A 21787-nucleotide genomic window follows, 5' to 3' on the forward strand; every position below is an offset into this window, starting at 1 on the left:
GAAAAACACACTACAATTACAGAAATGTCTGATACAATAAAGGGGTACTCATTGGAAAACATTCTTTTTAAATCAACTGATGCCAGAAAGTTAAATAGATTTGTACATTATTTCTATTTAAAAATCTTAATCCTTTTAGTACTGATCAGCTGCTGTATGCTCCACAGGAAGTTCTGTCTCCTTTCTGTCTGATCACAGTGCTTTCTGCTGACACCTCTGTCTATGTCAGGAATTGTCCAGAGCAGGAGCAAATCCCCATAGCAAACCTCTCCTACTCTGGACAGTGTAGAAGATAAAGGATGAAACCCAAAGAATCTGATAGGATCCATTCATGGGCCTGCTCTACTGTTCCCCTGCACAAGGTTTGTTAAATGTTCCTCTGAGTGTAAATCTGCAGCACATTTTTATCATGTAAAAAAAAGACAATTGTGCTTACCCTACATCTTCTGCATCCTCATCACACTCAGCTCCATATTTGCAAGCACCACATTTAGGATGTTTCCTATGAACCTCGGTTCCAGATCCTTCATATTCTGCCAAAAACAAGAGTACAGATGAAGTAATTACAAAAAGCTTCAGATGGTTATATTAAATTTATAACTAAATAACAATCCTTGTCTAAATCTGTGATCTGCTCCTCTGAGTCATGGCAAATACAAGGCAACTACAGGTCTCTCCATTGGCAGCGCTCCAATTAGAACACCGACACTCACCGGTCACTAAGGAAGTGAGTCTGTCTGTACATCAGCCAGGACAGATGGAGAGGTCTGTAACCACACAATAAGGAAGTCTGTATCATGGCTTAGGCAATAGAAAATGTATGTGATAATAGCCAAGATGAATTTATGTTTTATTTATAAGAAAAAATCATTGAATCTAGTGTTGTCAAAATAACATTATAGTATAAGCAAAATAGGCACACCATTGAGCAGCAAATGACACATGAATTGTATGATAATGATGGTGGTATGTAATAGTTTAACCCCTATAGTGTATACTGTATCGGTATGCTGAAGCCACAAAATTCAAGGTTGTGGTTAACTACATGTAAAATCAAAGGTAAAAACCTTATAAGATTTTCAGCAAAAACATGATTATTTGATCTTAAAAAAACAATAATGTAATAAAAGCTAAGTATTATTCTTAGGCCCCTTTCACACTATAAAAACACTTCCGTTATGAATACCCGTTAGGAAATTGGCAGTTATACGGCCGGTACAAAATCACTAACGGCAGTTAGAAGATCCCATTATAGTCTATGGGATTTTTCTAATAGCCGTTTTAACCCGTTATCGCCAGTTATTAATAATGGCCATTATTTTGTGACAGGCGATAGTAACGGGAGAATTAGTGCATGCACTCTTTCTCCCGTTCATTCGCCAGTCACAAAAAAAATTTATAGCTACGCTGTGGGAATTGTCAATCTCATTCTTCTCAGCTCCACATATGTGTTTGTACAAATGCAATGTATAACAAGAAAGAAGACAGTGCACTCACTATATGGCTATTGCTGAATGAAACTTCATTCCATATAGGCTACAGCATTGTACAGTTTCAATAGGTGCAGAGAAACATGCAGGCAGGAGAGTCGTCGACACTCCTGCCTGCATGTTTCTCTGCACACAATGAAACGGTACAATACTGTATGTAGCCTATATGCAATAAAGCATCATTCAATGATACCTTTATGGTGAGTGCACCGTCTTTCTTCTTGTTATACATTGCATTTGTAGACCGTTAATGCTGAGTAGCACCGCCAAGGGGAGTTTGTTTGCTGCTTTAGTTCCACCCCGAATCTCAGTTGGAGTACGAACTGTGCCCGGTATTATCTCTATTGATAGCATGTTTGTACAAAGTATGCAGTGCTCTTGACTGGGGTGTAAAACATGACGAAAGAGTAGAACATGCACCACAGTCAGGAGAAATAGGAGTCAGTCCATCTCTTACTAACGCTAGGCATTTTTAAAAAGGAAAGTTATACCTACGTCAATAAGCACAGCTCAAAGCAGAACAAAACTAAGAATCTGATATATCTACTCAGACTTTGTCATTTTATGAGCTACTGCAGTGCCATGTAAGAGCTTAGAATGTCACCCAAGAGCCCTTTCCTTTTTTTAAGGGTTACACATTGTGGTGACCAAAGCAGTTACTTAAATTATTATGTTTAAAACCGGCCAATTACTGTCAAAATTTCCATATGTCTCGCCGCAAGGACTGTATTTTTTGTAGTGACACTTGTCTGCACTTCTTCCAACACTGATAATTTAGTGACCATCCTGACTGCATATAAAGTGGTGGCTCCATCAGTCATGTGTTTGGGAAGAACCTGAACAATAAATACCCATTGAAATACAATTTGTCAATTGCACCTGTGAACCCCTTGGAATCATTCCTGAATTATATTTGTATTCTTTTGTGCTGTTTCTTGACTGCCTCGAGTAGTTGTAGGAACACTTGTTATAAAATGTGTATTATTTTGCATGTATTTCATTTTGTATTTACAAATAAAATATATATGAAACGACAAATAGATGAATTCCTATGTTATGGCTGCCTTTCCCCTTGCAGCTATACTGCAAACCAAGATGTATGTACTGTAAATGTATTTGAATCTATAGGATATAATGACACAGACGTATATTACAAAAAAGTCACTTTTTGAGGTAGGTACGTTGGTGTAATTTTTTTTACTGTGCTTTTCAGCTCAAGTAGATAAATAAATAAATCATATATGTTGAATGATATTGGTGCGGTGGTTGGTTTGCTTCTAAAGCCTCAGTGACCAGAAAAGCTGTCACCAAGCATAACCCCATTCTAGCATGTTAAGAACTCAAAATTATTATAACATAAATCAGTCTATACAACACAATAACTTCATCCCAAAAATGCTTAATCTGGTTAAAGTCTTAAGACTCGGTAGGCCACTTATGCACTCAAACTGTGATTTTCCTGGAACCATGTCACTGTAACATAACTCTGAATACAATATTACAGACAGTAGTAAACTTTAGTACTAAAAACTCAGGTCTCTGATCTTTTGTTGTTCAATGCATAAGGTTTACTAGTGATTACAATATATGTGATCTGTATTTATAGACATCAGCTGTTATCAATTAAATGTATCAGAATTGTATTATGCTATAGAGATAATAGGCTTTGTATGTAATCAAGCGATCCATCAGGTGTTTTGCTAACATGGCAGTATACGTTAAGTGGTTAGATGATTGCATTTGAGTCTCCCTTACTAATATAGTGCAATATCCTTCTGGTAGATAAACCAATTATGCCCTCAATTCATAAGACATAATTCTACCCTTTAGGCTATCTCTGGTACAGTGTTCCCCCACAAGACAAGAAAGGCATCATAGTTATAAGCTTTCTTCCATCCCTTTATAAATACAGTCTGAAACAAATAAATAAAACAAATACAAGTCCTGTACACAGTCTATTTAAAAAGATGAGAGCGGCTAGGCTACTGAGACCATAAATCACATCACGCTAAGATAACCCATTTAGTACTAAGATACTTTGAAAAAGCTTTGAAGACAAGTAAAAGACAAGAGATTTTAGTAATTTACAACCCCTGGCAAAAATTATGGAATCACTCATTACAAACTTAGAGGATGTTCACATGCCTTTTCCTACTTCAAAGCAAACACACAAATCACAGATATGATGCAAAACAATGTAATTCATTGCCGAACATTTTGGCATCATGAAACATACTCAAACACTTGAAAAGGAGATTATTGGAATTAATGACTAATGTTTTTCCAAATCAAGTAGAGAATAAAGTTATGGAATTATTGGCAAAATAAAATCTCCGCTATAACTTTCTTGCTCCTTCTCAGGCTATTATGAGGTCCTAGAGTAATAGACTTCACTAATGATAAACAATATTCTACACCAAGCTGGTTCCAGCTTTCTTAAGAGTCTCTGCAGCTTACCTATCTCCATCCCATTGGGAAATCATCAGTGTTCGACCATACCGAACATTCATGTATTTGGGAAGGTTGGAAGAGATAATTGTCGGCTGGACAAATGTTTAGCTGACAGTTACTGAAAATGTATGGGCACCTTTAAAGGGAATTTGTCATCAGTGTCACCCGCACTAACCTGCAGATACAGGTGTGTAGTGTGGGTGACACTGATAAGTATACTAACCTATTCTCGATCCGTGGTTTCATTTGTCTGTTATCCTTCCCGTTCGGTCAGCAGGCTGGGTGCATGGATTGAGCTCTAAGGCCTGACTATGTCATACATGTGTATTATTATTGTATTTGTGTATAATGTATAATCTAAGGCATGGGTGAGGGTTCATTCAGACTGTTTACGTGTTTTTGTGTATTCCAGTTTTATTAGGGGGGGGGGGGTCTGTCTGCCTGTGTTATACTTCTTTTGAAGTTAAAAGCCTTCGTAGCAGTAGGACATGAGCTGTCTCTGGTCCCATCATGAGATAAGCGACCTGGAAGAGAGATGCCCCCCAGTAGTGGATACCCAGTGGTCTGGTGGCTTTAATCCTTGCACCATCACTCTCTCTAGCGTCGTGGCTGGACCGATACGGTGTGATCATGACTGGAGCACTAACATCACCACTGCTGCTTCAATTGACCCAGCTGCAAGCAGGCTTGAGGGAACAGTAGCGGTGACATCGGCATGCTCTGGCAGTGCATCAAGTCTGCCGAACGAGGAAGATAATTGACGAAAGGGACCACGGATAGGTAAGTATTATTATCATCAGTGTGGAAGAGAGACCTGGGGGAAATCAGTGAGGAGGACTGCAAGAAAATTTTCTTTAACATTAAGCATTTGTCAGTGAATCTAAATCTTAAAGTTGTACATCGACTGCATTACTCTCCAAAATTTCTGAGGAAAATTGGAAATAGACAGGACTCCATAAGCGGTAAATGCAAGAGGGATGATGCAGATTTAATGCACACATATTGGGGGTTGTCCAAAAGTACAGGAATTTTGGGAGAAAGTATATGCAAAAATTGAGGAAGTATGTCGAGATAAAACTGTAGTACAATGGTAGAAGTGCAATACTGGGATCAAATGAAATTAAAGGGGATAAGAATGTAATGATATTGAAGCTGTTAGGGCTTGCTATAATTATTATCTTAAGGAAATGGATAGCCAGGACCCTTCCAACTGTCCAAGAGTGGATAGAAATAGTTAATAAGGGGGGGGGGGCGTAGCTTGGCTCCAACTGTAATGGCTGCACACTAGGTTTGTTCCCCCTCCAGAGGCCGTGAACTAGCCTAAAAACACTGCTGACCCAGCTTGTTTAGATGGGGAGGACCTCCCGAAGGGCCAGGAAACCACCCTCCGCTGCCCGCCTGCCTTCTACCCCGCCTGGTGGCATCTTGTGCTTTTTCAGGTGCCCCCAGCCTCTGCACCTGCCCACCATAGCAGGCCCTGCACAAGGCCTGCGCTCCCGCTCCAGGAGGATCACCTTGGTCCAGGAGACGGAACCTCCGACTCTCCACCTGCCTGCATCGGAGGACTTTGGGTTAACCCCCCGACAGATTCATTCAGCCAGCGCTGCTCTGCCCGAGTCCTGTGACACTGCCCAGCCATCCCTGCACGGTATTGCGGCGCCGACTCCGGATCTCCCTGCCTTTGCTGCTGCTCAAGTTGAGGAGTCTGCTGCGGCTTACAGACGCCCGGGCCTAGCGGTGAGTGACTTACCTTGCCTGCAAATCGGTGTCTCTGCTCCCCTTGGTGCTGCTCTGCTGCCCTCCCCCCTGGGACATCTGCTTTCCTCCCCCTGCCAAAACGAGGAATCGCCATCTTGGGCCTCACTAAAGAGAGGCTTGCCTTCACCTCCCACCATCTCACAGCAGCCCACAGCTACTTCTGATTGTTCAGCTCTCCCCATCTCTCCTGTCTGGGAGACAGAACTCCCCACTTCAGTATTGTCTACCTTGGAGGGGACTGGGTCTGTGACACGTGCATCCTCCCTCTCCATACCCCTGGACCCCCTTGCTGATTGCTACATTCCTCCTGCCTCTCCCAAACCTCTGAAGGTCCAGTTGCCCAACATGATACCTGCTGGTGCCTCCCGCCAGCCCTCTCAGGGGACTCCCCTCTGGGTCCTTGGTGCCACCTCCGCCCGCACCTACTTCTTCCTCCTGGGATGCCCTCTCAGACTCTGACCTGCCCTGCTCCGGCCTAACTGTACCCTCATCTGCTCTGCCTGACCTAGGACAGCTTCTTTCTCAAAGATTTCTGCTCACTCATTGTTGAAGTTAAAGATACCTGTCGGTGGAAATTTCATCCCTGTGCCAGGATCTACAGCACGTATCTAACCGGGTGTAGGGCCTGGAGGACGCTCATGATACCACCAGAGCCTAAATTGCCCAGTTTCATTTTACAATTGCATCTCAAATGGACTTTGTGTGATCTCCATGCCAACGTGGAGGACCTGGACAATGGGGAAGGCGTAATAATATTCGTGTGCGAGGGCTGCCAGAGGCTACCCACGAGGAAGATCTTTTTATAACTCTGGAAGCCATCTTTAACCTTATCCTGGGTGAGCTCATAGGGTCCTCCACCCTAAATCTACTACGGGCACCCCTCCAGATGTTATCTGCTGTGTGCACGATTTTCAAGTCAAGGAGGTCATCATGGCTAAAGCCCAGTCCCTGAGGAACTTTGACGGGGCCCCTATTCAACTATTCCAAGACCTGTCCTGACTGACGCTAAGGAAAAGATGCTCCAACCACTCCTGGCGGCCCTACGCTCTCACCAAGTGCTGTACAGGTGGAACTTTCCATTTGCTCTACATGCACGTAGAGAGGAACGCTCTGCTGTTTCACACTCCTCTAATCTCCCTGCCTTCTGCACTGCCTTGGACTTGCCTGTACCCCAGATGGTGGACTGGGACCTGACTTCTACTCCTCCGCCTCCAGTGTGGCAGCCTGTCCGGTCCCACCGGCCTGGTGCCCAGAGGAGGTCTTCCCCTTGTGACCCTGGGGCCCCTCCTCGAGCTGTCGAATAAGGCCCTGTGTCTCCTACAGGATACTCCTGACTTGGCACATTCCTTGATTCCTGGCCCTTTTCTGATTACTATGGAGTATTCCTTCCATACTGCATGGCCCTGTTTTTGCTAATTTCTACTGTTATTGTAACATTGCATTTTTGGTCAGCAGTAGTTTATTTTTTCTGTTTTTCTTTTTTTGCTGTGGCCTCGGGGTGGGGTGTTGGCCTCATTGGTGGTTGTTCTTTGGTGGTATCCTTCCATCTCTCCCCTCAAGGCAGTAGCAATGGATTGCCCATGCTTTGGCTCCTGGTCCACTCCGGTGGTCTTGGCCTCCGCATTGGCTTTTTGGTCAATGGTTCACTTTTTTGCTCAATACTACATTGTCTGTCTGTCTTATGCTGTCCTGTCTGTTTGTTGTCTGTATGTTGGTCTTAATGTTCCCTCTTGTTTCCCTTCCCTTCCCGTCCTCTTCTCCCTTTAGGTCACCTCCCCCTGCACTTCTACATTGGGACCCAGGTTCCCCAGTCAATTCTCCTTCGGTATGAAGTGGTCCTTCCTGGATCTCCTGTGAGTATGTCTCTTAATTGGCTGTGTTCTTCCTCTTACCATCCACCATGGTCAAGTGTGTCTCCCTGAATGTTAAGGGCCTGAACTCTCCCTCTAAGAGACGTTTGTTGCAATGGGAGTTTGTCGAGCTGCATACTGATATAGTTTTCCTTCAGGAGACACACTTTGACCATTCTGGATCCTTTCAATTCCTCCAGCATCTCTTTCCGCAGGCCTACTCTGCTGTCTCTGACAGGAGGATGGCTGGAGTTGCTATTCTTGTCTCTAGATCCTGCCTGCTACAAGTTTCTTCCTCTTTCTTAGATCCGCAGGGGTGCTTTGTAGTGGTGGAGGGGGTCCTGGGTCCCACTTCTGCTTTGTAATATTTATGCCCCTAACACTTCCCAAATCCCATTCCTGCAAAGAGTAGTTGCCAAGCTCCATAAATACTCTTCCTCTGCCTAGCTGCTTCGGGGGGACTTTAATCTCATATTTTCTCCCTCTATGGACTGCCACTCTCTTACTGCTACCCCTCCTACCCCTACCAAACTACGCTTAGCTACCATTTTCCGGAAGATTATTAGGGTCTCCTCGTTATATGACCACCCGACAGACCGCTCATTTAGTTTTTACTCACACCCCCATAAATTGCATGCACGCATTGACTATTTCTTTGGCAACCTCCCCATGGTACGCATGCTCTCAGCTGCCTCTCTTGAGCCGATCTCCTGGTCTGACCACTGCCCCATTTTCCTTTCTTTTTCTTCCTCTCCTTCTCTTCGGAGCTGTCACTGGCGGCTTAACAATTCTCATCTTAAATCACTGTATTCCCAAAAGTTGATACAGAAGTGTCTAACTGATTACTTTGCTACCAACGGGGGCTCAGTCTCTTCACAGGCTGTCCTCTGGGAAGCTCACAAGTCGGTCGTCCGGGGGGGGCATTGTATAGCTCTAGGCGCGCGACTTAAGTGTGACGCTCTGACTCGCTCCCGGGAACTTCGCGTGCAGATTGTCCGCCTAGAAGCTCTCTTACTGTCCTCCCCCTCTCTATCGACCCTGAGACTCTTGGTAACGGCCCGTGCTCAGTTGGGTGACCTGGCTCTCCATAGAGTTGTGTGACAGCTGATGAACTCTATAGAGTTGAGCGACAGCAGCTAAACAACGTTTTTATGAGAAAGGTAACAAAGCACATACCATGTTAGCCAGGCGCCTTCTTGACCGCGCAGTTGCTCAATCTCCCTCTGCCCTAAGGACTCCTCTGGTGTTCTTCACTATCATCCAGCTGATATATCTCTTTGTTGATTACTACACTGGTCTCTACTCCCTTCCTTCACAGCTTCCGTCTGATCCGGTGGAGCGTGCAGCTGCCCTAGACTCCTATCTTTCCCGATGGGGCCGATAATGAGGTCCTCAATGCACCTATTACTGGGGAAGAACTACTGAAGGTTCTCAAATCCCTTCCTGTTAGTCGCTCCCCTGGCCCAGACGGCTTCACGTACCTGTACTATAAGACTTACTCTTCTATATTTGTACCTCAGCTTGTTCCTCTGTTTAATTATTTTATGAGGGGTGAGGAGATCCCGCAGTCCTTCTTGCACTCCTTAATTACCCTGATACCTAAACCTGGTAAGGATCCTCACAATTGCTCTAGCTACAGACCAATTGCCCTCCTTAATTCTGACCTGAAGCTTTTTCCAAGGTCTTAGCAGTCAGACTCTGCTCCTTTCTCCCTTCTCTTATCCACAAGGATCCGGTTGGGTTTATCCCCTGTCGCCAGGGAGGTGACAACACCAGGAGGGTGGTAGATCTGGTTCACTTAATCAATTGGAGGTCCGAACAGGCGTTAATTCTCAATTTAGATGCGGAAAAGGCCTTTGATAGACTGGGATGGCCGTTTCTTTTTGCAACCCTTCAAAAATTCGGTATCACGGGCAACTTTCTAATTGCACTGCAGGGTCTCCTCTCCTACTGCCTCTCTCAAACTTCCTCACGCTTACTTCCCAACCTTTCCTTTGTTTAAGGGGACTCGTCAGGGATGTCCGTTGTGCCGCCTGGTTTTCGCCTTATGCATTGAGCCTCTGGCCGCTAGGATAAGGGGTGATCCGGACATCCCTGGCATTCCCCTACATGATAGGGAATTTAAGATCTGCTTATTTGCTGATGATGTCCTTCTTACACACTCCTGTCCTTTGCCTTCTCTCCCTAGCCTCTATAAAGCTCTTCATACCTATGGTGTGGTTTATGGCTACAAGGTCAATCTCTCTAAATCTGAAGCTCTTCCTCTGAACCTCCCCCTGTCTTTGTCTACCCTCTTGCGCTCTAAGTATTACTTTAAATGGTCTAACTCTGCTTTTTAGTATTTGGTGGTCTTTATCACCTCTCTTTACTCTACTAACTATCTTCCCCTCTTCTGGGAACTTCGGGCTCTTTTGGAGAAGTGGCGGTCGCAATATATCTCCTTCTTTGGCCGTATTGCAGTGGTTAAAATGACGATCCTTCCGAAATGAAAATTTTTTTGAGGCGCTGCCTACTTGCGTACCTTTATCGGCCCTTCGCTCTTTTCAATCGCCAATTTTTCGTTTCCTCTGTGACGGGAAGAGACATCGTCTGCCGATGTCTGTCATGATGGCTAGTAGGGCTATAGGGGGTCTGGCGGTTCCTGACGTAACAAAATACTACTGGGCCGCTCACCTACGCCATCTAGCAGCATGGTCCTCGTACCACGTGTACAGCCGCTGGATGGAGCTGGAGAAGCTCTGGCTGGCTCCTATCCATCCTAATACTCTCCTCTGGTCCTCTATGGCATCTACTATTTCTCTCTCTCCTCTACTAGGCCCTATGTCTTTCTCTAAATATGTGTGGGGATATTGCTCAGTAAAATTCAAACTGTTTTCTTCCTCTTCCCCTCTGCGGTCTTTCCTCTATCACCCCGGCTTCCCCTCTGGTCTGTCTTCTGCTATGGTGAGGGAATGGAGGTCTCGGTGCCTTTTCTGCTGGGCTGATGTAGTGGACCCCATATCTCATTCCCTCCTGCATTTTGACCAATTGATGGCTTGTTTGGAACTCCCCTCGTCTGAGCGCTTCCACTATTTACAATTGCAGCATTTTATGTCTTCCATGACTGGCTCTGCACTGGTCTCTCCACCCACCGTCTTCGAAAGGTTGTGCCGAGGTGGGCCTCAGGTGAGGGGCCTTCTCTCCAAAATGTATTCCTTACTTCTTCAGCCCCCTGATGGCGACCATCCGTCGCACCATTACATGGGCCACTGGGAGGATGTTCTAAATACCACTATTCCCCTGCCTCAGTGGCATATTATTTGGGAGAGGGCTTCTAAGGCCTCCATTTGCACTGCCTACAAGGAAACTCAGTATAAAATGATCATGGGCTGGTATCACACTCCGGGCGGGGGTGCTCTACATATACCTATAGGGAAGGGGGGGGGGGTGCTCTGCATATACCTATGGGGAAGGGAGGGAGAGGGGGGGTGCTCTGCATATACCTATAGGGAAGGGAGGGAGAGGGGGGTGCTCTGCATATACCTATGGGAAAGGGAGGGAGAGGGGGGTGTAGCTCTGCATATACCTATGGGGAAGGGGGGGGGTGTAGCTCTGCATATACCTATGGGAAAGAGGGGGGGTGTAGCTCTGCATATACCTATGGGGAAGGGGGGTGTAGCTCTGCATATACCTATGGGAAAGAGGGGGGCTGTAGCTCTGCATATACCTATGGGGAAGAGGGGGTGTAGATCTGCATATACCTATGGGAAAGAGGGTGGGGTGTAGCTCTGCATATACCTATGTGAAAGGGGGGGGGGTAACCCTGCATATACCTATGGGAAAGAGGAGGGTGTAGCTCTGCATATACCTATGGGAAAGAAGGGGGGGGGAGTGTAACTCTGCATATACCTATGGGAAAGAGGGGGGTAGCTCTGCATATACCTATGGGAAAGAGGGGGTGGGGGGTGTAGCTCTGCATATACCTATGGGAAAGACGGGGGTGTAACTCTGCATATACCTATGGGAAAGAGGGGTGTAGCGTAGCTCTGCATATACCTATGGGAAAGAGAGGGGGGTGTAACTCTGCATATACCTATGGGAAAGAGGGGGGTGTAACTCTGCATATACCTATGGGAAAGAGGGGGTTACCAGGCTACCTACCTACCTGCCCTTTTACTGTGCAGGACACCAAGGAGGGCATTATTACAGTTTGTGGGCCTATAGATGGAAAGATTGTTTAGAGGAGGGCACTGAATATATGCAGAGTCTGCCATGTTTTTTCTGCAGATGTTAAGAGATCCACACGGCGGTCTTATCTGGACAGAGAAGAAAAGGAAAGAGGACGCCGCTGATCAGACAAGACGTAAGAGTCCCAAAATGTAACTGTAATCGCTTATAAGGTATACACATCCTGCGTACAGCTGATATCTACCGCCATATGGTCCTGTATATAATCACTTACATTGTATACAGATTCTTTATAGTATACTGGTCTGTATATAGTGGTTTTATTCAGTACAGCATGGCGGTATTCTCCAGTTATTGTGTGGTAGTATATATTTACTACTTGTATACCAGTATTATTGGTCATGGAAATTTACCTACGTTAAAGTGTTTCTTACATATATAAATTTTAATTTATTGTGTGTGGGATTTGGGTGGAATAGGAGCGTGGCAGAAGATTGACGAGCTGCAGAGCCTAGCAGGGGCCCTTGCCTTTTTTTTGGTCCGGGGGCCCCGAGTGTTGTCAGTCTGCCCCTGGGGGGAGGGGGTGTAATTAAGGGGGGTGCGTGTGTGTGTGTGTGTGTGGGGGGGTGCCAAACAAAGGGTCCACCCCGGGTGCCAAATGCTCTAGGTACGCCCCTGCCCCCTCCCCTCCTCTCAGGTCTCGTGGTTCGTTAGGTGTTTGTCTTTGTGGTCCTTTTTTGTTTCTTCCTCCCAACCCTCCCTCTCCCCTCCCCGTGTCTGTGATCCCTGGGCCTCACTGCCTATATTTGTTGGTGCGCAGACTTATGCTTGTTCATGCATCTTCATGGTTAATGTTATGCTCTTTTATTCTGTTACTACCCTAGTATTGGAGGCCTTCACCTAGATTTTAATGAACTTATTAGCCTACGATGGTCCTCCCTATTCTTTATTCTCCTATTCATAACACTCTGGCTGCAGGGCCGGCCTTAGGGGTATTGCAGCTGTGCGGCCGCACAGGGCGCCATAGCAACAGGGGCGCCGGGCGGCCGACACAGCTCGCACCAGGTATATGTAATTTGTATTGGCCTGTGCCCTGTAGTGGAATGTGACCCTCCGCACAGGGACACAGTTTTCTGCTTTGCAAGCCGCTCCCTCTCATTCCATTCCCACTACCCTCCCTCAACTGTGTCCCTATGTGGAGGGTCACATTCTGCTTCAGGGCACAGTTTTCTTCATTACACTGGGAGGTTTCACTTACCCCGTCTCTGGTTGGCTGGCCGGCCCGAGTCTGAAGAGGGATGTCGCGCATGTGACGTCCCTCTGCAGACTCGCACAGGAGGATGTCAGTGACTCGTCAGACCGCCGTCGGAGACAATTGCAGCGCAGGACAGGTAAGTGTGTCTATGTTTGTGTGTGTGTGCGCATGTGTGGGTGTCTGTCTGTGTGTGTGTGTGTGGGGGTGTCTGTCTGTGTGCGTGAGTTCGGGCGCGGGGGGTTAGGGGGGAGGGAACCTGTTCTACCTAATGTGGGGAACCTGCTACTGCCTAATGTGGGGAACTTGCTACTACCTAATGTGGGGAACCTGCTACTACCTAATGTGGGGAACATGCTGCTACCTAATGTGGGGAACCTGCTTCTACCTAATGTGGGGAACCTGCTTCTACCTAATGTGGGGCACCTACTACTACCTAATGTGGGGAACCTGCGACTACCTAATGTGGGGAACCTGCTTCTACCTAATGTGGGGAGCCTGCTTCTACCTAATGTGGGGAGCCTGCTTCTACCTAATGTGGGGAGCCTGCTACTACCTAATGTGGGGAGCCTGCTACTACCTAATGTGGGGAACTATACTGCCAACCTAATGTGGGGAACTATACTGCCAACCTAATGTGGAGGAACTATACTGCCAACCTAATGTGGGGGAACTATACTGCCAACCTAATGTGGGGGAACTATACCGCACCTAATGTGGGGGAACTATACCGCACCTAATGTGGGGGAACTATACTGCACCTAATGTGGGGGAACTATACTGCACCTAATGTGGGGGAACTATACTGCACCTAATGTGGGGGAACTATACTGCACCTAATGTGGGGGAACTATACTGCACCTAATGTGGGGGAACTATACTGCACCTAATGTGGGGGAACTATACTGCACCTAATGTGGGGGAACTATACTGCACCTAATGTGGGGGAACTATACTGCACCTAATGTGGGGGAACTATACTGCACCTAATGTGGGGAACTATACTGCACCTAACGTGGAGAGCTATACTGCACCTAACGTGGGGAACTATACTGCACCTAACGTGGGGAACTATGCTGCACCTAATGTGGGGAAACTATACTGCATCTGATTAAGGGGGCAGGGGACTGGTGAAGGGGTACATGGGACTGATTAAGGGGGCAGGGGACTGATTAAATATATATAAAAAATATTTTTTTCCTCTTTGTGTATGTTTATGGGGTAATAGGGGGGCGCCACAAGGTTAGCTGGCACAGGGCGCCTGAACACCTAAGGCCGGCCCTGTCTGGCTGTTATGGGTTTCGACCCTTTATGATGTTATTTGTGTGTTCCTTCTCCATTATTTGGATTTGTTTCTATGAAAAATTCTTTAAAATAGTTAATAAAATTAAAAAAGTATGAGGTGATTGGAAGTAAGGGGAAGGAGAGAGAGGAAAAAGTTAGAAAGAGATGGGAATATTGGGAGATAGGAGTAATACTGTAACATATACTCACATTGTAAACAGAATGTAACATTGTAGAATAACATAACATGACAGAATTAGTAGTGCCAGGCTGGGGGGAGGGTTGGGTGAGGAGAGGGTGGGAGGGTGTCAGGTAGTGGGATTATTTGTTATCTATTTTTTTATTTCAATAAGAATTTTTTTTACACCTTTTACTTAAGAAAAAAAATATATACATCATCAGTGTCACCCGTGATGCAATAATCATCCTTAAAAATGGCTTCATCATTACCAAACCTATTTTGTATTTTAAGTGTCTAAAATGTTTATGCACACTTGGGCATTGACTGTTCCCTTACCTGACATGCAACTACATATAATGCAAGGGAGAAATGTGATTGTTGTCTTCATCTTAATATAAATCATTAGAATGGTACAAGATGAAGGTTCCAGCATCATCTCCTTGGCTAATGCAGATTGGTGATTTATTAATGGCTATTGTTAAACATGCATTCATTTATGTCATATCTGTGATTTGTGAAGACTCTATGCTTTGAAGAATAAAAGATGGATGTTATTTATTTATCCTTACCAGGGAAGGAAAATTAAGTATTGGATGTGATTGGTCAATAGCAGATTGCTGTGGATCTGTGCCAATGATCAATACATTCTGATTTCTATTAGGATTTATGACAGTCTTTGCCAGCCATCATTTATCTAATCCCACACGTTTACATGTAATGTTTACTTTCTGTCTCAACAATTCAAACTGGCCAAGAAGACGATGAAGCAGCAAATTGAGTTCTGACAAAATCCTCTTAAGCAATGTTTGTTGGAAATGAAATGCTTCCTAAACAATCATCTCAGACAGTGTTTATCTGATGTGCTTTCCTAATGCAAACCATACTGGAAAGCACAGCGGCAACTAATGTTACTAAACAAATTAACATACACATGCAGAATGCGGATCTTTAAAGGGGTACTCCGGTGGAAACCTTTTTTTTTTAATCAACTGGTGCCAGAAAGTTAAACATATTTGTAAATTACTTCTATTAAAAAAAATCTTAAGCCTTCCAGTACTTATTAGCTGCTGAATACTACAGAGGAAATTATTTTCTTTTTGGAACACAGTGCTCTCTTCTGAATCACGAGCACAGTGCTCTCTACTGACATCTCTGTCCATTTTAGGAACTGTCCAGAGCAGCATATGTTTGCTATGGGGATTTTCTCCTACTCTGGACAGTTCTTAAAATGGACAGAGATGTCAGCAGAGAGCACTGTGCTTATGATGTCAGCAGAGAGCTCTGTGTTCCAAAAAGAAAATCATTTCCTCAGTAGTATTCAGCAGCTAATAAGTACTGGAAGGATTAACATTTTTTTTATAGAAGTAATTTACAAATCTGTTTAACTTTTTGGCACCAGTTTATTTAAAAAAAATTATAGTTTTCCATCGGAGTACCCCTTTAAGTGCTAATGGTTGCTGCTATATAAATATGCTATACAAAGCAGATGAAATATACCAAGTCCAATATAACAATACATACTTTTCTACAACAAAAAGGCTCCAGTTAGATGTTATATGAAAGTCTATATTGAAAAATCAAACGGTCCAGATTCACTAAAACTGTCTCCTTATTGTCACAGTGCAAACTAAGACATTCTTCAAATGCACCAGATTTTTCAGAGTCTTTCAGGCTGATTGATAAATCTGGGGTCTGTCTGTCAGTGACATTGATGGGGAAAGAATCTTTCCCAAATGGAAAGAGTTCTAGCCGAGCTCTTTTACCAGCTATCAGGCCCATAGACAGTGAATGAAGTTGTGGTTATGCAGTTCTAGTACCACTCTAGTCATACTGTGCACTTTTAGAGTGAAGTTCTTAAGACTGTTGGGGGTCCCAGTAGTCAGACCCCCAGTAAGAATACATTAAACATTGATCTCGGCTGGTCCGAGTATTGAGAAGCCCGGCGGCTCCTTCAATAAGTCTGATGGTACCCAACATAATGAGCGGCAGCAGTCAGCAGTTCTCACTTCTGGTCACAGCATAAGTTGGTCCTGTAGTCAACATATAATGACCTATGACAGGCAATCGAAAATTGAATCCATCATATGTTGGGGGGCCATCATATGTTGAGGGACCACTGTGCTATGAAACAATAAAAGTGTCAGTTCTCCTTTTCCATACATGTAACCTTTGTGCAGAAATAATAATTGGAGAAGAGGCCTCCTTTAAGTAAGACAGTTGCCCTTATAAGATGAGCTGCCCATGAGAGGACAGGAAGCCAATTGATTCATGGTGTGTGATTTATTGTGGGCTTTAAAACATGAGGATCAAACACTCATGGTGTATATTAACTTTGACACTGTGCTAAATCTGCTTGTCATGGGACACCGTGGTGAGCATTTTTCAAACTTAAAGGCATCTGCTTTTTTTAAAGCTCTGTGCCCGGCTCCTCTATTTCATGGTATTATTAGAGACGCTAAATGTCAAGTTTTTCGTACTTACCAGCACAGATTATGCTGAAGGGGAAACAGCCAATCATGGATATTTGGAGTAGTTCAAGCTGTGCTGTCGGGACTATGTTTGTTACATTCCGAGAGTGTTTATTCAATAGCGCTAATTGCAGAGAAACTCATCTTCCTGATTAATAATTCGGTAGACTAAACAAAAGCCAAATCCTCTCCGCATCAGGAAGGTGTGAGCCCTGTCACGCTGGAGAACTTTTATTAATTTCTTTTATTAATGCTGCCCGACTACGTACAGTGGGCCATGTACTGAGTATATGATAATAACTACGGTATGTTATTTTCATCATTACTGTCTTCTAAAACAGTGCACTAAATAAACTAGGTAGCATTAGTTTACTTGGCTTTAGAAGTATATGAAAGTTCTAATCCAGTATTTTTCAGTGTTTTTTTTTATTTCATGTCTTAAAGGGGACCTGTTGCATGGATTTAGCATATTCAATTCAAGCTGCATTATGGGTACTAAACCAGAATCTGTTCCATCACCTTAGTTTCCCTACCCATTACTATAGATCTAAGAAATAATACTTTTAATTGTTTTATTTTATTTAAGGGAGGAGTATCATGAACAAAATGACTTATTGACAGACAAAGAGCTTCTACATCCTGGGAGAATATGATATAGAAGCCTCTTTGTCTGTCCTTCGCCTGAAGCCGCTACTTGGGGCTAATCAGCATATAGTACATGGATTAACAAAATTATTATTTCTCAGATATACAGTAATGGGGAGAATTGGTGAAGCCACGGTGGGGATGCTGGTTTTATTGCCCATAGGGCGTTCTAAGCAGTTTCATATGCTAAATCCATGTGACAAGTTCTCTTTAAAGTCTGTTCCTATCTGGGAAATATCAGATCTTATTATGATTTTTTTATGGGTTTCTTTGAATTCTAATTCCAAGAAAATACCCATACATTGCAAACATTACATTCCAAATAATTTTAGTAGAAGAGACCTCAACAACAATTACATGTTTTATTTTTTTTTACAAATTTTATGTACCCTGCACAATGAAAATAAAAGCGAAGCTTCGCTTTAATGTCTCCATGGCTATGTTTATGCTATACGACCCCTGGCAAAAATTATGGAATTACCAAACTTTATTGTGCACTCACTTCCTTTATTTCATAGCATACAAATGCCAGATATGACACAAAACAGTATTTGTTTAATAGATCAATATTTTGGATTCATTAAACATTTCTCAAAAAAAATGAAAGTAGATTATTCACATATATTTTTCCAGATGACGTAGAGAAATATAATATGGAATCACTTTAAGGGGTATTCCCATCTTGGAAGTTTCATGAAGAATAAATGGAGTGCTGGCCATGTACGTACAGTATGCTCTGTTCATTTGGTGGAAAAAATGTCCTATGTTCTTGTGATCGGTGGGGGTCCAAACAATCAGACCCTCACCATCAGCTTATTATCCTCTATCTTGTGGATAGGGGATAACTTTCGGAGTTGGAAATACCCCTTTAATGTTGAGGAATATTTATGGAATCACCTTGCAATTTGCAGGTCTAAAACATACACCAGCACCGGTCTTAAAAAATGCATTACACACCTAAGCAGGCTATTGGCTAATTGAAAAAAAACTAAACAAAAACATTCCTAAGACAGAGAAAAGGTTTAGAAAAGGATTAAAATTACGCAAAGGGTATACTAAAAGATGATGGTTGTTCCCATTCAGCTGTGTATACAATTTGGTGCAAGTATAAACTAAATAGGAATAGCAGATTAATTTATGAAACTTAAATGCAATGACCCCATCAGTGCTGCAGTGGGGAGGAGCTTGAATTTACCAGTGGTCACAGTGCTCTATTCACAGTCTGTGGGGCTAACTAAAAACAGTTAAGCTGACTAAAAACAGTTTAGTACAACTAAAACTAAGGTTGACCAAATAAAGCATCTACACATACAGTTTTCTGTTAGCTTGTGCACAATACACCTGTTTTCCTTAACTTTAAAGTGGGGGAAACAACGCTCAGCTGAGCTTTATCTCCCGGCTTATTCTAGTGATTTGTGGAGGTCTTATCACCTAGACCCTGACTGGCAAAAGCTTTTGACAAGACTTTACAATATAAAAAGTTTTTTTGACATGACAGTGACAGTTTATGATACTATACAATTTGGAATTAAAACTTCAACTTACCACCTTCTCCGGATCCAGATGCTGCATCTAAGGAACAAAAGGAAAAAAAATGAAAACATTAATTAAACCAAATTTTTTTGCTGTTCTTATTTGCGGTTTGATGTGTAAATCTACATTTTATCACCATGTTCCTCCAGCTGTTAGCCATTCTGTCTTCTCACAGTCATAAAATACATCTGGTGTTTTACAGATAGAGATGAACCTGGCACAATGCTAATTGTAAAGCAGCATATGAAAATTCTAAGGGCACTCATGCATACTTATGAAGCAATGGCAAGACCTGAATATGCAAAGCATAGCTTTATGCCCTCACCTGTATCGGTTCTGTATAAGTAACTATACCAGTTAAAGGCTCTCAAATACAAGCTATTATTTGCCCTGTGCCATACGTTTTGTAACAAGTCAATTTTCATATGGAAATGTACTTATTTGGACATTTAGATCCATCCCAAACTCCAAACAAAATTTATTCATATAGTCGTACAAAGCCAGTAATCTGAATAGACAATATGAATAAGAAAAGGAAATAGCGAAAATTGAAAACTGATAATAGAAACTGTCTTATAACGAATACATTTGGATATTTTCGTAACTTTGCTGCCGAGCATAATGAAAATGCATTCCGATTTCGATTCGTTTTTTGGATGGGCGTTGTTATTGTCATTGAATTTTTTGGGGCCTATCAGCTTACTTCTTTTGTGTTTCTGTCGAGTGAGAATACCAAATGATGGTGAAAAAATGAAAATGACAGAATGAAAAACATCCTTAACGAAAAGAAACTAAACTTCACCTAACAATTTTTACGTAGTGTGAATAATGAAAAGTTCAGAATACCAAATGAGGTAAAAAAAACTAAAACAACTGAATGAAAAATACACAAACTATAGTTTTATACTAGAAATACTACAGAGGAAATTATTTTCTTTTTAAAACAAAGAGCTCTCTGCTGACATCACGAGCACAGTGCTCTCTGCTGACATCCCCATCCATTTTTAAAACTGTTCAGAGTAGGAGAAAATCCCCATAGCAAACATATGCTGCGCTGAACAGTTCCTAAAATGGACAGAGATGTCAGCAGAGAGCACTGTGTTCCAAAAAGAAAATAATTTCCTCTGTAGTATTCAGCAGCTAATAACAACTGGAAGGATTAAGATTTTTTAATAGAAGTAATTTACAAATCTGTTTAACTTTCTGGAACCAGTTGATTTAAAAAAAAAAAAAAAAAAAAAGTTTTTCACTGGAGTAATCATTTAACAATGATTGTCTTTATTGTCTTTAATGATTGCCATTAAAATTCCCCTACGGGGACATTAACAAAAAAAGTATTGCCCCTGTTATATATTTTAAAAAAAGATTTCAAAAATATATATATTTTTTTTATAAAAAGTGTGAAAAAAAAATTAAAAACCATATGTGGTATTAACGTGTGCCTAAATGTCCAAAATACCAGTATCAGTATCGTGACATCCCTTGTAAATGGCTTAAATGTAAAAAAAAGTTTTAAATATGCTGATTTTTTTGTCCCATCGCATTCTCCAAAAAAAAAAAAAATAATAAAAAGTGATTAAAATGGCACATATTTACAAAAGTGGTCCAAAAAAAAAAAAAAGAAAGAAAGAAAAAGTTGAAAGTTATAGGGGGTCATAATAGGGCAATTTTAAACATAAACTTTTTTTTATTTTTTTACAAAAGACATGAGTGGCCTCACTGTGCCAGTCTCCGCCCCTTCCCTCAGTATGCTGTCTGCTCACATCTCCCTTAGCATTAGTAAAACTACAACTCTCTGCTTGTCCTCACTGACAGTAGTGGGACCCAAGCTGACAGTGGGAGGATTTTTCCTGCAGCTGTGAGCCCTGCACTCACAGCTGTCAATCAAGGAGGTGTGTCTATGACATAGGTGATGATGCATGGACACAGCAGGACTAGTATGTGTCCAAGCAGGCAGGGGGGCAGTTGTTTGACTGGCTTTTTCAGTATAAAATACAGAAAATTTTCTAATGAAAGCAATTGCAAAACCTATTGGTTTTGCATGCTTTACAACATATCAAAAGTTTTTGTATCTGACAGTGCCCATTTAAGGTCAAAATGGGCTTTAGGGGTTAACTAAAATAAACTAAACAAATAGAACCATATTTTTGCATTTACATGTCTACTTGCTACCCATTACTCTCGCAATCCCTAAAGTCTGGCGCATGGAGATGATTACTCTAGTAGTAATTTAGGACATGATCTGACACTCTGGATGGGAGAAACCTGGTGGGCTGGGGAGGCTTTTTTTTCTATCTATCTATCTATCTATCTATCTAAAACTCAATGGCTCTGATTTACAAAGAGTGGAGTGTAGGTTTCTTTGTGGGTTTTAATTCTTTTTTTCCATGGTATTTACTAAGGCTTGCCTACATTTTCCACTTTCCCTACATTTTTTTTTCACACCTGTTCTGATCTGTCGGGTTTTCCTCAGCTGAAATCCACCACATTGGCCCTCATTTACTATTGCAAACCTGACATGTTTTGTCAAGTTGTGCGCCAGATTCTGTCGCATTGCGCCAGAAATTCTGTCTGCACCAGATTTTGCACCAGAATTGAAAAAACCCCGACTAACTCACAATTTTGCGATGAAAACCCAAAAAGGGGGCGTGGCTGCTGGGAAAATGGGGTGTGGTCTCCGAAAAGGGGCGTGTTCCCAACATTTTTAC

The 21787-nt window shown here is 42.8% G+C and overlaps 1 protein-coding gene across 1 annotated transcript in view; it reads right to left on the reverse strand.

Moving 5' to 3' along the window:
• TMEFF1 (transmembrane protein with EGF like and two follistatin like domains 1) overlaps positions 1-21787 on the reverse strand; it is a 230362-nt gene that overhangs the window by 61094 nt on the left and 147481 nt on the right. The window contains exons 4-5 of the mRNA XM_056520902.1: positions 19092-19118; positions 437-533 (exon numbers count right to left, since the gene is read on the reverse strand). Of these exons, the coding sequence (XP_056376877.1) occupies positions 437-533; positions 19092-19118 (124 nt within the window). The remainder of the gene's footprint in view (positions 1-436; positions 534-19091; positions 19119-21787) is intronic.

Source organism: Hyla sarda, chromosome 5, assembly GCF_029499605.1.
Source record: "Hyla sarda isolate aHylSar1 chromosome 5, aHylSar1.hap1, whole genome shotgun sequence".
NCBI classification, from domain to species: domain Eukaryota; kingdom Metazoa; phylum Chordata; class Amphibia; order Anura; family Hylidae; genus Hyla; species Hyla sarda.